General features: G+C 43.4%; 1 protein-coding gene across 1 annotated transcript in view; it reads right to left on the reverse strand.

Moving 5' to 3' along the window:
- Positions 1-1,192: 1,192 nt before the first annotated feature.
- The window catches only part of TMEM71 (transmembrane protein 71), a 49,066-nt gene continuing 37,587 nt past the window's right edge, over positions 1,193-12,671 (reverse strand). The window contains exons 9-12 of the mRNA XM_073632268.1: positions 10,700-10,781; positions 7,759-7,814; positions 5,690-5,742; positions 1,193-1,561 (exon numbers count right to left, since the gene is read on the reverse strand). Of these exons, the coding sequence (XP_073488369.1) occupies positions 1,553-1,561; positions 5,690-5,742; positions 7,759-7,814; positions 10,700-10,781 (200 nt within the window). The 3' untranslated portion in view covers positions 1,193-1,552. The remainder of the gene's footprint in view (positions 1,562-5,689; positions 5,743-7,758; positions 7,815-10,699; positions 10,782-12,671) is intronic.

The raw sequence follows: 12,671 nt of genomic DNA on the forward strand, positions 1-12,671 counted from the left end.
GTTTTGAGTTAATTAGCAGGTTAGAGTGTGACACCATGAGTCTACAATATTGAACTTTTTCACAGTATTCTAATTCTCTGAGATACTGAATTTTGGGGTTTCACTAGCTGTAAGCCATAATCATCAAAATAAAATGTAAAAGAATTTTTTTTATCACTCTGTGTGTAATGAATCTATATAATATATGAGTTTCGCTTTTTGAATTGAATTACTGAAATAAATTACATTTTTGATGATATTCTAATTTTTTGAGATGCATCTGTATGCTTCCTTGTACCCCTGCTGTTGAAGCAACATTCCACCCAAGGCTTTGGAAGGTTACTCCGCAGATGGTCCCTCACTAGATCTTATCAACCATGATCTATCCAATGCAAGAGGCTCTGCTGTCAGAGGTGGTAAGTACAAAATAATTCTCCTGCACTTGGGTGCTGGGTCTAGGGATGTGTGGTGCAGTCAACCCTTTTGTATAGAATGCCAATGGCCTTTCTGCCCTCCATTGTTAGAGGTGGTAAGTGAACACCTGCAGGGAGGTTAGGATAGTTTAGGGGGCATGAGGTGTTAAAGTATAAGGTGGACTTTTCCTTAAAAGCAGACACCAAAAATTAGCAAGAGAAAAACTCACCCAAGCTCTACCGCTATATAATATAAATGGTGTGTAGAGTAGTCGGTGCTCTGGCTAATTAAGCTCACAAAAGAACCATAGAAAGTACAGGCCAGCAACTCCACAGCTTCTTCATAGAAAATATTTATTTGAGCATTACAGCAATAACATCATCCAGAAATTTTGATGCGTTTCAGCCTTAGGCCTTCATCAAAAGCATAAAAATATGACATTAAAAACAAGTGTATATATAAGGGAAGCAGCCCTTGTGAAGTATGAAGGGCATAAATCACTTATCATTGAAAATCTTCCACTGTTGTATCAGTGGGAGTGCAATGGTTAACATTTCGTGCCTTTTGTTGAAATCCCCTGTTTTTGTGTGTGTTTGTCTGGCCAGGTCTGGCCATCTCCACCTGTAACCAATTAATGGGTTGATTTTTTAATTAAGTGATTTATGCCCTTCATACTTCACAAGGGCTGCTTCCCTTATATATACACTTGTTTTTAATATCATATTTTTATGCTTTTGATGAAGGCCTAAGGCCGAAACGCGTCAGAATTTTTGGATGCTGTTATTGCTGTAATGCTCAAATAAATATTTTCTATGGAGAAGCTGTCGAGTTGCCGGCCTGTACTTTCTGGACACCAAAAATTGGTTGAGCATACATTTTGTTACAAAGTGGTTTCTGTTTGGTCAAGAAGCACCCAAATACTGGCATGCAAACTTCAGGCAGTAGGCAGTCACACAATACAATAATCTCAATGACACCAACAATCAATATCATAATTACACATTCATAAACCAGTGCAAATTCCAATACATTCATATCTCTTATGTGCACTCAATCCCAAGCTTTGCTCTTCTGCTTTAGACATGAATACAAAGGTGAAACTGTCTAATGGTCAGATCCTGGAGTTGTTGGCGAGTCAGCAGACTGTCATACAGAATCTTCAAGTATCCTAAAACCAACAACAACAAAAAAGATATTAACTGGAAACATCTATTTCTTAGACAAAGCATCCACTTCACCCTGTTTCCCTTACTTTCTGTTGTAAAACATTTTTAAAATTGCCAGGATGCCACAAACAACCCCCCCCCCCGGAATAACATTTTTTTAGAAAGTAGCCCACTTAAGGGGATCTTATTTTTTGCTACAAATTTTGGAAATGAAGAAGTATGTTGGTATTTAGGTGGTTAAGGTGTGCTTAACATTTCAAAGTAAACTACTGAAGTGCAAGTCTTCCGCTACCAATGGAAGAAAGTGCCCTGAAATTGGACTACAATTGCATTCCATTCAATGGCTAGATGTCATGAATAACACAAAGTACTTTAACTCTGTCCCGCCAGAACAATCCTACAGTTATTGGTGGTCAGTGGCATTTTAAATCCGCCAAACAAGCCCACAATCATTGGTTGTCAGTGGAATTTTAAAGCCCCCACCCCAATCATTGTTCCTTAACTTCACTTAAAACCCCCTCCTCCACCAAAAACTGTGTGCAGGAAAGTTGTAGAGTCCACAAACTTTGGTATATACACTATATTGTCAAAAGTATTGGGACACCTGGCTTTACAGGCACATGAACTTTAATGGCATTCCAGTCTTAGTCCATAGGGTTCAATATTGAGTTGGCCCGCCTTTTGCAGCTATAACAGCTTCATCTCTTCTGGGAAGACTGTCCACAAGGTTTAGGAGTGTGTCTACGGCAATGTTTTACCATTCTTACAGAAGCTCATTTTGTGAGGTCAGGCACTGATGTTGGATGAGTAGGCCTGTCAGTCTCCACTCTAATTAATTCCAAAGGTGTTCTATCGGGTTGAGATCAGGACAGGCCGATCAGGACAGGCCAGTCAAGTTCCGCCACCCCAAAATCGCTCATCCATGTCTTTATGGAACTTGCTTTGTGTACTGGTCCAAATCATTTGGTGGAGGGGGGGGTTATAGTGTGGGGTTGCTTTTCAGGGGTTGGCTTGACCCCTTAGTTCCAGTCAAGGGAAGTCTTAAGGCGTCAGCATACCAAGACATTTTGGACAATTTCATGCTCCCAACTTTGTGGAAACAGTTTGGGGATGGCTTGCAGTCTCCGCTCCGCTTCGTTCATCCCAAAGGTGTTCTATCAGGTTGAGATCAGGACTCAAGTCAAGTTCCTTCACCCAAAACTTGCTCTTCCATGTCTTTATGGACCTTGCTTTGTCCACTGGTGTGCAGTGTTATTGGAACAGGAAGGGGTCATCCCCAAACTGTTCCCACAAAGTTGGGGTGGAGGAACTTGACTGGCCGGCACAGAGTCCTAAACTCAACCCGATAGAACACCTTTTGGAATGAATTAGAGCGGAGACTCCGAGTCAGGCCTTCTCGTCCATTATCAGTGCCTGACCTCATAAATGTGATTTTGGAAGAATAGTCAAACATTCCCATAGACACACTCCTAAACCTTGTGGAAGCTGTTATAACTGCAAAACGGTGGGCCAACTCAATATTGACCCTTATGGACGGAGACTGGGATGTCATTAAAGTTCATGTGCGTGTAAAGGCAGGTGTCCCAATACTTTTGATAATATAGTGTATCTGAAAATTGATCAATCCTACTGTACTGACGGACTATCTCATTTCTTGAGGCCCCAAAATGCCAGAACAGTACAGATATTCCCCAAATGACCCCTTTGTGGAAAGAAGACATTCCAAGGTATTTAGTAGGAGGCATGGAAGGTTTTTTGAAGTTTTAGTAATTTTTTTGTCATCATTTTTTGGAAAATTAAGAAATTACAATTTTTTCCTTACATACTGTCACCAGTGCAGTACAGCGTCATCATATAACTGGTGTGGCGGTGATCAGGGACAAGTGACTGGTGACAGTACGAAAAAAAAATGGGATCATTTTATATATTTTATTTTTTTTTATCACATTTTTATGATTTATTTTTTAACACAGTGTGAGCAATATAATTTTGCCATAGTAACACTGTGATCAGGATTTTATTTTATTTTTTCACAAATTATGTTTGCTTATAGCAGTGAATTACATTGCTATAAGCGAGTATTTTACTGAACGAAATTGAATCATTCGGTCTGTTTTGTTGTGATTAGCTGTGATTGGTCAAAGCTAATCATATGGTACAGATGGGCTGTGATTGGCCCTGTCTGTACTATGTGATCAAACTGACCAATCACAGCTGGCAACACAATTGTACACAATAGATGGCATGAAAGGAAGCCATCCCTTGAGTACCTGATTGATCTGAGTACCGGCCGATACTCTGATCAGTCAATGGCTGTGTCCCATGGACACAGCAGATAACAGATCGCACCGCTGTGTGGCCCCGCGATCGGAGTTTCCTGACAGGACACCATAGTCAGGATGGGGAAGCCACGCCCAGCCGTCATTTTTCTATTGGCCAGGAAGTGGTTGACTCCGCTCCCCCCAAAACAATCCTACAGTCATTGGTGGTCAGTGGCATTTTAAATCCCCCAAACAAGCCCACAATCATTGGTTGTCAGTGGCATTTTAAAGCCCCCACCCCAATAAATTGTTCCTTAATGGCACTTTAAACTCCCTCCTCCACCAAAAACATTTCCATAACTTTTTAGTAAAGCCGTTTAAAATCCCACACCCCCGCCCCCATCACTAGTGGTCATTTTCCCCCAACCATTCAAAACAAACCCAGAACATTGGGGGTCAGTGGGCCTTTAAAAAGCCAATGTAATTTTTTTTTTTTTTTTTTCTTTTTAAATGACCTCAATTCAGCATCAGACGTTTCTGAAGGACGCAGGTGAAATTGCCAAGCTGCCTCTCAGGAAAGCTGGGCTCACAAAATCCCACAAGGATGCACTCAGCCCATTGCAAGATCACCTTCTCTTGAGATTTCGAGGGCCAGCATTCCTGGGAGGCTTCTGTGAGGCTCATTAGAAGCCATGGCTTAGAGTACTATTTAGTATGTAAAAACATTCTTTTTCACAGGCCTTTGCACACTATATGAGGCATGGGGTGGTCAATTACCACTTCAGCCCCGAAAGGATTTACCCCCTTAATGACCAGGCCATTTTTTGTGATACGCCACTACGTCGCTTTAACTGACAATTGTGCGGTCATGCGATGTTGTACCCAAACAAAAATTATGTCCTTTTTTTTTCCCACAAATCAAGCTTTCTTTTAGTAGTATTTGATCACCTCTGCAGTTCTTATTTTTTGCGCTATAAACAAAAAAAGAGTGACAATTTTGAAAAAAACAAAACAATATTTTTAAATTTTTGCTATGTATTGTAGCAAAAAATTAAAAATATTGTTTTTTTTTTTTTTTAAATTGTTGGTCGTTTTTTGTCATTTTCATATATCCCAAAAAAATATATGAAAAAACTAATTTCTTCATCAATTTTAGCCAATATGTATTCTGCTACATATCTTTGATAAAAAAAATCACAATAAGCGTATATTGATTGGTTTGTGCAAAAGTTATAGCATCTACAAAATGGGGGATAGATTTATGACATTTTTAAAATATATTTTTACTGGCAATCTGCGATTTTTAACGGGACTGCGACGTTGACGCTGACAAATCTGACCCCAAGTGACACTTTTTTGGGGACCAGTGACACTATTACAGTGATCAGTGCTAAAAAAAAATGCACTGATTAGTGTATAAATGACACTGGCAGGGAATGGGGTTAACACTGGGGGGCGATCAAGGGGCTAACTGTGTTCCCTGGGTGTGTTCTAACTGTGTGGAGGAGGGGCTTACTGGGACAACACAGAGATCGCTGTTTCTGATCACTAGGAACAATAGATCTCAGTGTTGTCTCCTGTCAGAACGGGGATCCGCCTTGTTTACATAGGTAGATCCCTGTTCTGCCTCTCTGTGGAGCGATCGGGCGTGCGCGCCCGCCCACAGTATCTATTACACGAAATGACGTACAGGTACATCGTTTTGCGCAATAGAGCTGACCTGCCGCATTATATGCACTTTGGTGGGTCAACAAGTGGTTAAGTGGATCTTCTATTTCCATGAAAGGTCCACTTTAGGAACAGAATGAGACCTTCCTTTGGGCACATTTATACACGGAACCAACCATACCTATTCTTATAGTCACTTACCTCTCTGTTCTTGTTGAGACCTCCTCCGCCTCTTGATACTGGGAATAGAGCATCTGTCAAACAGGAAATATAATGTCAAACATTAACTTGAAAGCCAATATTTGTGTAAGTTATGGGCTGGTTGCAGACCTTCAGCACCATGTATGAGTTAGTGCACTGAAATTAATTTTGATTAGGATCTAAAGGAACTGCAATGCATGATAACACAGTACCTTGTGTTGCGGAGCATTGAAAAGGGTCAGGGGCATGGGGTCTGGTGTGTTGGGGGAAACGTATTGTGAATGGGCAGCACAGGTGTGAAGCTGGCCTTAGAACTCAGATTTTTCTTGTACGGGTTAAAGCATGACTTACGAGAAGTGACTCAACTCTTCCAAACTGTACTGCTGGAGGAAACTACCATGTATACTGGCAATGGGTGCCAGGCCCAGTGTTGGCAAGCAAAAGTGCAGACCACATCCCACTATTTTTGTTCTTTAGTATCTAAAAACATTATTGACACTACTGCAAGGCTGTTTTTGCGTAATTACTTCCCCAGGACATGACTCCTTCACTGACGCATTGTGCCCTCAATCAGGGTTTATTCATAGGAGTCCCTTTGATAAAGCCCTGAGTGAGGGCAAACTACATCAGAGGAGGAGTCATGTCTGGTGGGAGTAATGATGCAAGAATGGACACGCAGCTGTGTCAATAAAGTTTTTTGAAACTAAAAAAAAATACATGGTGTGCCTTGACCTTTGTATGCTTAGGAGTAACAGGGAGCACATTTCTCTGATACATCTGGAATTCCTGCTTGTACTTCCAATGATGCTTACAGAATCCCTGCTGGGACTTCCAGTATCCTTTCTAGTACTTCCAATGTTACTCACAAAATCCCTGCCAGGACTTCCAGTATCCTTTCCAGTACTTCCAACGGTACATACAGAATCCCTGTCAGTGCTGCCAAGGGCACACACAAAATTGCTGCAGTACTTCAAAAGCTCCCTGAAACTACGTAGGACATGGCCTCAGACCAAAGGGGTATTTAAGTTCCAGCCTTTTTAGTGTCTGGTACTGTGTCTTCTCAGCAGCTACTCCTTGCTTCCAATGCTATAATACCTGCCAGACTCCCTGACCATTGCTGACCCAGATTGTCCCTGACTATTCCTCAGCCTGATGCCTGCCAAGACCTTTGCTTGGACCTGAGTACTTTTCTGAATGCCGCCTGCCAAGGCCCCTGCTTTGAATTGACTACTTTTCTATCTGCTGATTGCAAAAACCCCTGCCTGTCAAGACCCCCTACTTGGACCTAACTGCTTTTCTGAATGCTGCCTGCCTAGACCCCTGCCTTGGCCTGACTACTCTTGTGCCTATTGCATGCCTAAGCCCCTGCCTGAACCTGATTCTTCTTCTGCCTGATGCCAGCCAAGACCTTTGCCTTGACCTGAGTACTTTTCTGAATGCTGCCTGCCAAAACTCCTGCTTGTCCTACTTTTCTACCTGCTGATTACAAAACCCCCTACCTGAACCAGGCTACTCTTCTGATTGCTGCCATGACTCCTGCCTAGATCTAACTACTCTTCTAAATTGCTGCCTGCCAAGACCCTTGCCTGGACTGGACTCTTCTTCTGAATGCTGCCTGCCAAGGCCTAGCTATTCTCGTGCCTACTGCATTTCAACACCCCTGCCTGAACCTGATTATTCTTGTGCCTGCTGCATACCAAGACCCCTGCCTGAAGGCGACTATTCTCCTATCTGAACCTGCCTACTGTTATACCTGTTGTCTGCCTATACCTGAATACTCTTGCTTTTTGTCTTGCAGTCGTCACACCTTAGATGTCCCTGTTCCTGCTACCCATTTGTGGGACGATCCCGGTGACAACTGCAGCAAAGCAAACCAAGACCACTAGGCTCTCTGGCCCATCTCAACCTTCAATGGGGTTCTGATTCTGGTTCCAAACTTTGATAACAATCGCCTGACGATCGAACCCAGGTACATTCGTCTCATCGCTTATCCTTGATTACAGCCGAAGTTGTGATGTTTCCCTTCAAATAAAAGCTTGTATGTAACTTTTGTTACTTTTTGTACTTACATGCAAAACTCATCAGCAGTGCAAAGAGACCTGGGAAGAAGGCACTTGTCCAGAATCTACAATAAATAATCACAGTTAATAATATCAGTCGATAGAATTTGTTCTTTTGCCCGGGCTGGAAGACCCCATTCACACCTAGCGTATATCAAACGTGTGCTTTTTTCAAGCTCTTTTGCACATTTTTTACACGGTAATGCATAAGGCAGCCCATAGATTTTAATGGGCTGCCCTCTGCACAACAAACATGGCAAAGTAGCTCAAGGACCCCACCTAGGCCATGACGGCCTCCTCAGCACTCCAGACTCACCTGTTAGCATGGTTAATCCCTATTGAGGGGTTCCTCAACCACCCTGTCAGGACATTCTGCCCGGGGATTCGTTCCTCAAGTATGAAAATCAGCTCTCCCGGCCTCCACCCACTAACTTCTAGAAGTTTCTCCAAACTTCCAGATCCAGGAGGAGGTACCAGAGACCTGCCTGTATGGGTCATCCAGCCTGACCTGCAGTAAACCTTGACCCAGATTCAGAATCACACTTACCATGATCAATACATTTGCCTGCACTATTCTAGTAGCGCACTGGAGGATGCTACATTTGCTTCCCACATTTGGGGTGCCATTAACCACTTGCCAACCAGCCGCCATCATTATACTGTGGGTGGTCAGCTCGTTCCCACAAATCGCCATAGCTGTACGTTGGTTCCTTTAACAGCACAGCGGGGGAGCTGATGCGCGTGGCCGGTGGCCGCGATGTCCGCCGGCCATCTGAGATCGCTCCACAGAGAGCCAGAACAGGGATCTGTCAATGTAAACAAACAGATCCCCGTTCTGACAGGGAAGTACCGTGTGTTCCTAGTGATTAGTCCCCTCCCCCCACAGTTAGAAACACCTCCCAGGGAACACATTTAACTCAATGATCGCCCCCTAGTGTTAACTCCTTCCCTGTCAGTGTCATTTACACAGTGATCAATGCATTTTTATAGCACCGATCACTGTATAAATGTCAATGGTCCCAAAAATGTGTCAAAAGTGTCCGATCTGTCTGCCGCAATGTCGCAGTCCCGCTAAAAATCGCAGATCGCTGCCGTTACTACTAAAAAAAAAATTAATAAAAATGCCATAAATCTATCCCTTATTTTGTAGACGCAATAACTTTTGTGAAAACCAATCAGTATACACTTATTGCGATTTTTTTTTTTTTTTTGTTTTTGTTTTTTTTTGTTTTTACCAAAAATATGTAGGAGAATACATATTGGCCTTAACTGATGAAGACATTTTTTAAATTTTTGGGGGGATATTTATTATTGCAAAAAGTAAAAAATATTGTTGTCTTTTTTTTCAAAATTGTCAGCCTTTTTTTGTTTCTAGCGCAAAAAATAAAAACCGCAGAGGTGATAAAATACCACCAAAAATAAAGCTCTATTTGTGGGAAAAAAAAGGACGTCAATTTTTTTTAGGGTACAGCGTCGCGCGACCAGCGCAATTGTCAGTTAAAGCGTTGCAGCGCTGCATCGCAAAAAATGGCCTGGTCATTGAAGGGGGAAAATCTTCCGGGGCTGAAGTGGTTAACAAATTAGTGGCACTGCAAGCACAACACATGTTTTTCGCACATTCCCGGACCACTGCGGCACGACTTATTGATTCCTTGTGCTGCTTCTTCCTATTGCAGTCAAAGCTCTGCTGTACAGGGAGTGCAAGAGGCTGATACTGAGTCAAATTTAGGTAATTACGTGGCTTGAATTTAAAAAAAATACATCCAATGCATATGGAGCCGTTTTCATTTACATCTTTTAAATGTATGTGCTTGGAGTTCAGCTTTAAACCATCCCGTCACCATGTAAGCCAAACTTTTCTGGTGTGTCCCCTCTCCTCCAGGCCGGGAGCTGTCATGTATATTTGCTCCTCTAGTGCCAGAAGTATACTGTGTGTTCCTGCCATATGACGGACAGCAGTATTAGCCAATCAGATTGAGTGTTTGGAGTGGAGAGACATAGTATACCCATTTCCTGACTGGAGGAGGTCTAGTATCATCTAGATCAGTGATGGTGAACCTTGGCACTCCAGATGTTTTGGAACTACATTTCCCATGATGCTCAACTACACTGCAGAGTGCATGAGCATCATGGGAAATGTAGTTCCAAAACATCTGGGATGCCAAGGTTCACCATCACTGATCTAACTCTTTCCTCGCCAGCCTGACCATCTTTAATCCACCTCTATCATTCATTGGATTTCAGGTCTTTTAATCATGGACATCACATGTGGGCATTACCCGGGGTGCTCCAAGTGCCTAGCAAAGCCCACTCCTCCAGACTGACATCTACCCATCAAGGAATTTTGATATTTGGATAACTCCTCCTAAGAGCCAGGTGCAAGCCATCCGGGCTGAGGTTCTTAAAGAGAAATATTAAGGTAGGGTGCTATGTACAGCTGGCCCCTCCCACCAGCCATGAAAACAAAAATACAGTGGAACCTTGGTTTACGAGTAACGTGGTTAACGAGCGTTTTGAAAGACAAGCAACTTTGTTTTAAAAATTCTGACTTATTGTCTCTCAAAACGAGCAGAATTCTAGCGAATGGAGTGTGCTGTACCGCATTTGGCCAGAGGTGTGGGGGGGTGCCGGTGACAGTCGGAACGGTTCAGAGCCGGAATCACTCGGAAATACTCGGAAACACTCGGAAATACTCCCTTCCTGAGTATTTCCAAGGCTCTCCGGCGCCCCCCCACTTCTGGCCACATGCGGTATTACATGCAATAGAAGTCAATGCAAAACGAATTATCTTCATTTCCATTGACTTCTATGGGGAAGCTCGCTTTGATATGCGAGTGCTTTGGATTACAAGCATTCTCCTGGAACGGATTATACTCGTAATCCAAGGTTCCACTGTAAGCAATAAAAAACAGAAATGTTTCTTTTTAAAATGGCATTTTATGTTCTTTACCTTGCACAAAGGACAATGAAGAAAATGAAGATGCTGATGTAGAATACAACAATTGGAACATTTATCTCCTGTCTTGCTTTATCTGAAAGAAAATAAATGCACAGTTTTCATGCATATCTTCACATATACATATTTTATTTTATGTTTTATATACATTAAAGTGGTTGTAAACTCAGAAGAAAAAAAACCATGCAAGACAAAGGCATAATGAGTATGCATCGCACCCTAGATAATTATGAAACACTTACCTTAGATGGAAGCTGTTGCAGCGCCCCCCGCACACCGCTGTGACCGGCGCCATGTCTGCCAGAGTTGTTTCCGCGGGCTCCGGGCGATGTGATTGGCCGGAGCCACGATGACGACACGCGCGCAGGAGCTGCCGGTCACGGCACGGCTACTGAAGAAACGGCACGAGCGACCCGTTCCTTCAGTGCACATGTGCTGATGATGTCGGCACATGCGGATGCAGTGAATATCTCCTAAATGGTGCAAGTTTAGGAGATATTCGGGGTACCGACAGGTAGGCCTTATTATAGGCTTACCTGTAGGTAAAAGTGGTGTAACGGGGTTTACAACCACTTTAACCACTTATTCATTTGCATTTTGTTTAAAAAGCCACAGATCACGTTTATTTATAACATTTAGGCCTCTTTTTGAGCTGCGGTTTAACCACTTGACCTCAGGAAGATTTACCCCCCCCCCCTTCATGACCAGGCCATTTTTTGCGGTACAGCAATTGGTTACTGTAACTGACAATTGCGCGGTCGTGCGACGCTGTACCCAAATAAAATTGATGTCCTTTTTTTTCCCACAAATAGAGCTTTCTTTTAGTGGTATTTGAATACCGCTGAGTTTTTTTTAGTTTTTGTGCTATAAACAAAAAAAGACCGACAATTTTTAAAAAAAAAAAACAACATATTTTACTTTCTGCTATAAAACATATCCAATATTTCTCCTACCAGCACAAATCTCCCACCCCCAAATCCATGCCTCCAAGCACCAAACCACACCCACAAAAATCACCCCCAGCACAAATCCTTTACTCCCAAATTTCCCCTCCTAGTACAAATCCACCCCCCCCATTCCCTCTCCTGGCAAAAATCCCCCCCCCATTACTTTTCCCAGCACAAATCTCTTCCCCACTCCCCCAAATCCCCCCTCCTAGCACGAATCTCCTACCCACCCCAAAATGTCCCCTCCTAGTACTAATCCACCCCCCCCCCCCATTTCCCTCTCCCTGCAAAAATCCTCCCGACAAATCCCAGGTTCTAGAGTAAACCCCTCCCCCCCAACCCCCCCTTATCACAAATCCCCCCCATTACGTTTCCCAGCACAAATCTCCTTCCTCACTCCCCCAAATCCTCCCTCCTAGCACAAATCTCCTCCCCACCCCAAAATGTCCCCTCCTAGTACAAATTCACCCCCCCCCCATTTCTCTCTCCTGACAAAAATTCCCCCCCCCATTACTTTTCCCAGCACAAATCCTCTTCCCCACTCCCCCAAATCCCCCTCCTCCTAGCACAAATCTCCTCCACTCGAAAATTTCCCCTCCTAGTACAAATCCACCCCCCATTCCCTCTCCCAACAAAAATTCTCCCCCATTACTTTTCCCAGCACAAATCATCTTCCCCACTCCCCCAAATCCCTCCTCCTAGCACAAATCTCCTCCACCCCAAAATTTCCCCTCCTAGTACAAATCCCCCCCCCCATTCCCTCTCCCTACAAAAATCCTCCTAACAAACCCCAGGTTCTAGAGGAAACCCCTCCCCCCAACCGCCCTTCTTATCACAATTCCCCCCCTATTACTTTTCCCAGCACAAATCTTCTTCCCCACTCCACCAAATCCCCCCTCCTAGCACAAATCTCCTCCTCCACCCCAAAATGTCCCCTCCTAGTACAAATCCACCCCACCCCCCATTTCCCCCTCCCTGCAAAAATGCTCCCGACAAATCCCAGGTCCTAGAATAACCCC

This window comes from Aquarana catesbeiana, linkage group LG05 (genome assembly GCF_042186555.1).
Source record: "Aquarana catesbeiana isolate 2022-GZ linkage group LG05, ASM4218655v1, whole genome shotgun sequence".
NCBI classification, from domain to species: domain Eukaryota; kingdom Metazoa; phylum Chordata; class Amphibia; order Anura; family Ranidae; genus Aquarana; species Aquarana catesbeiana.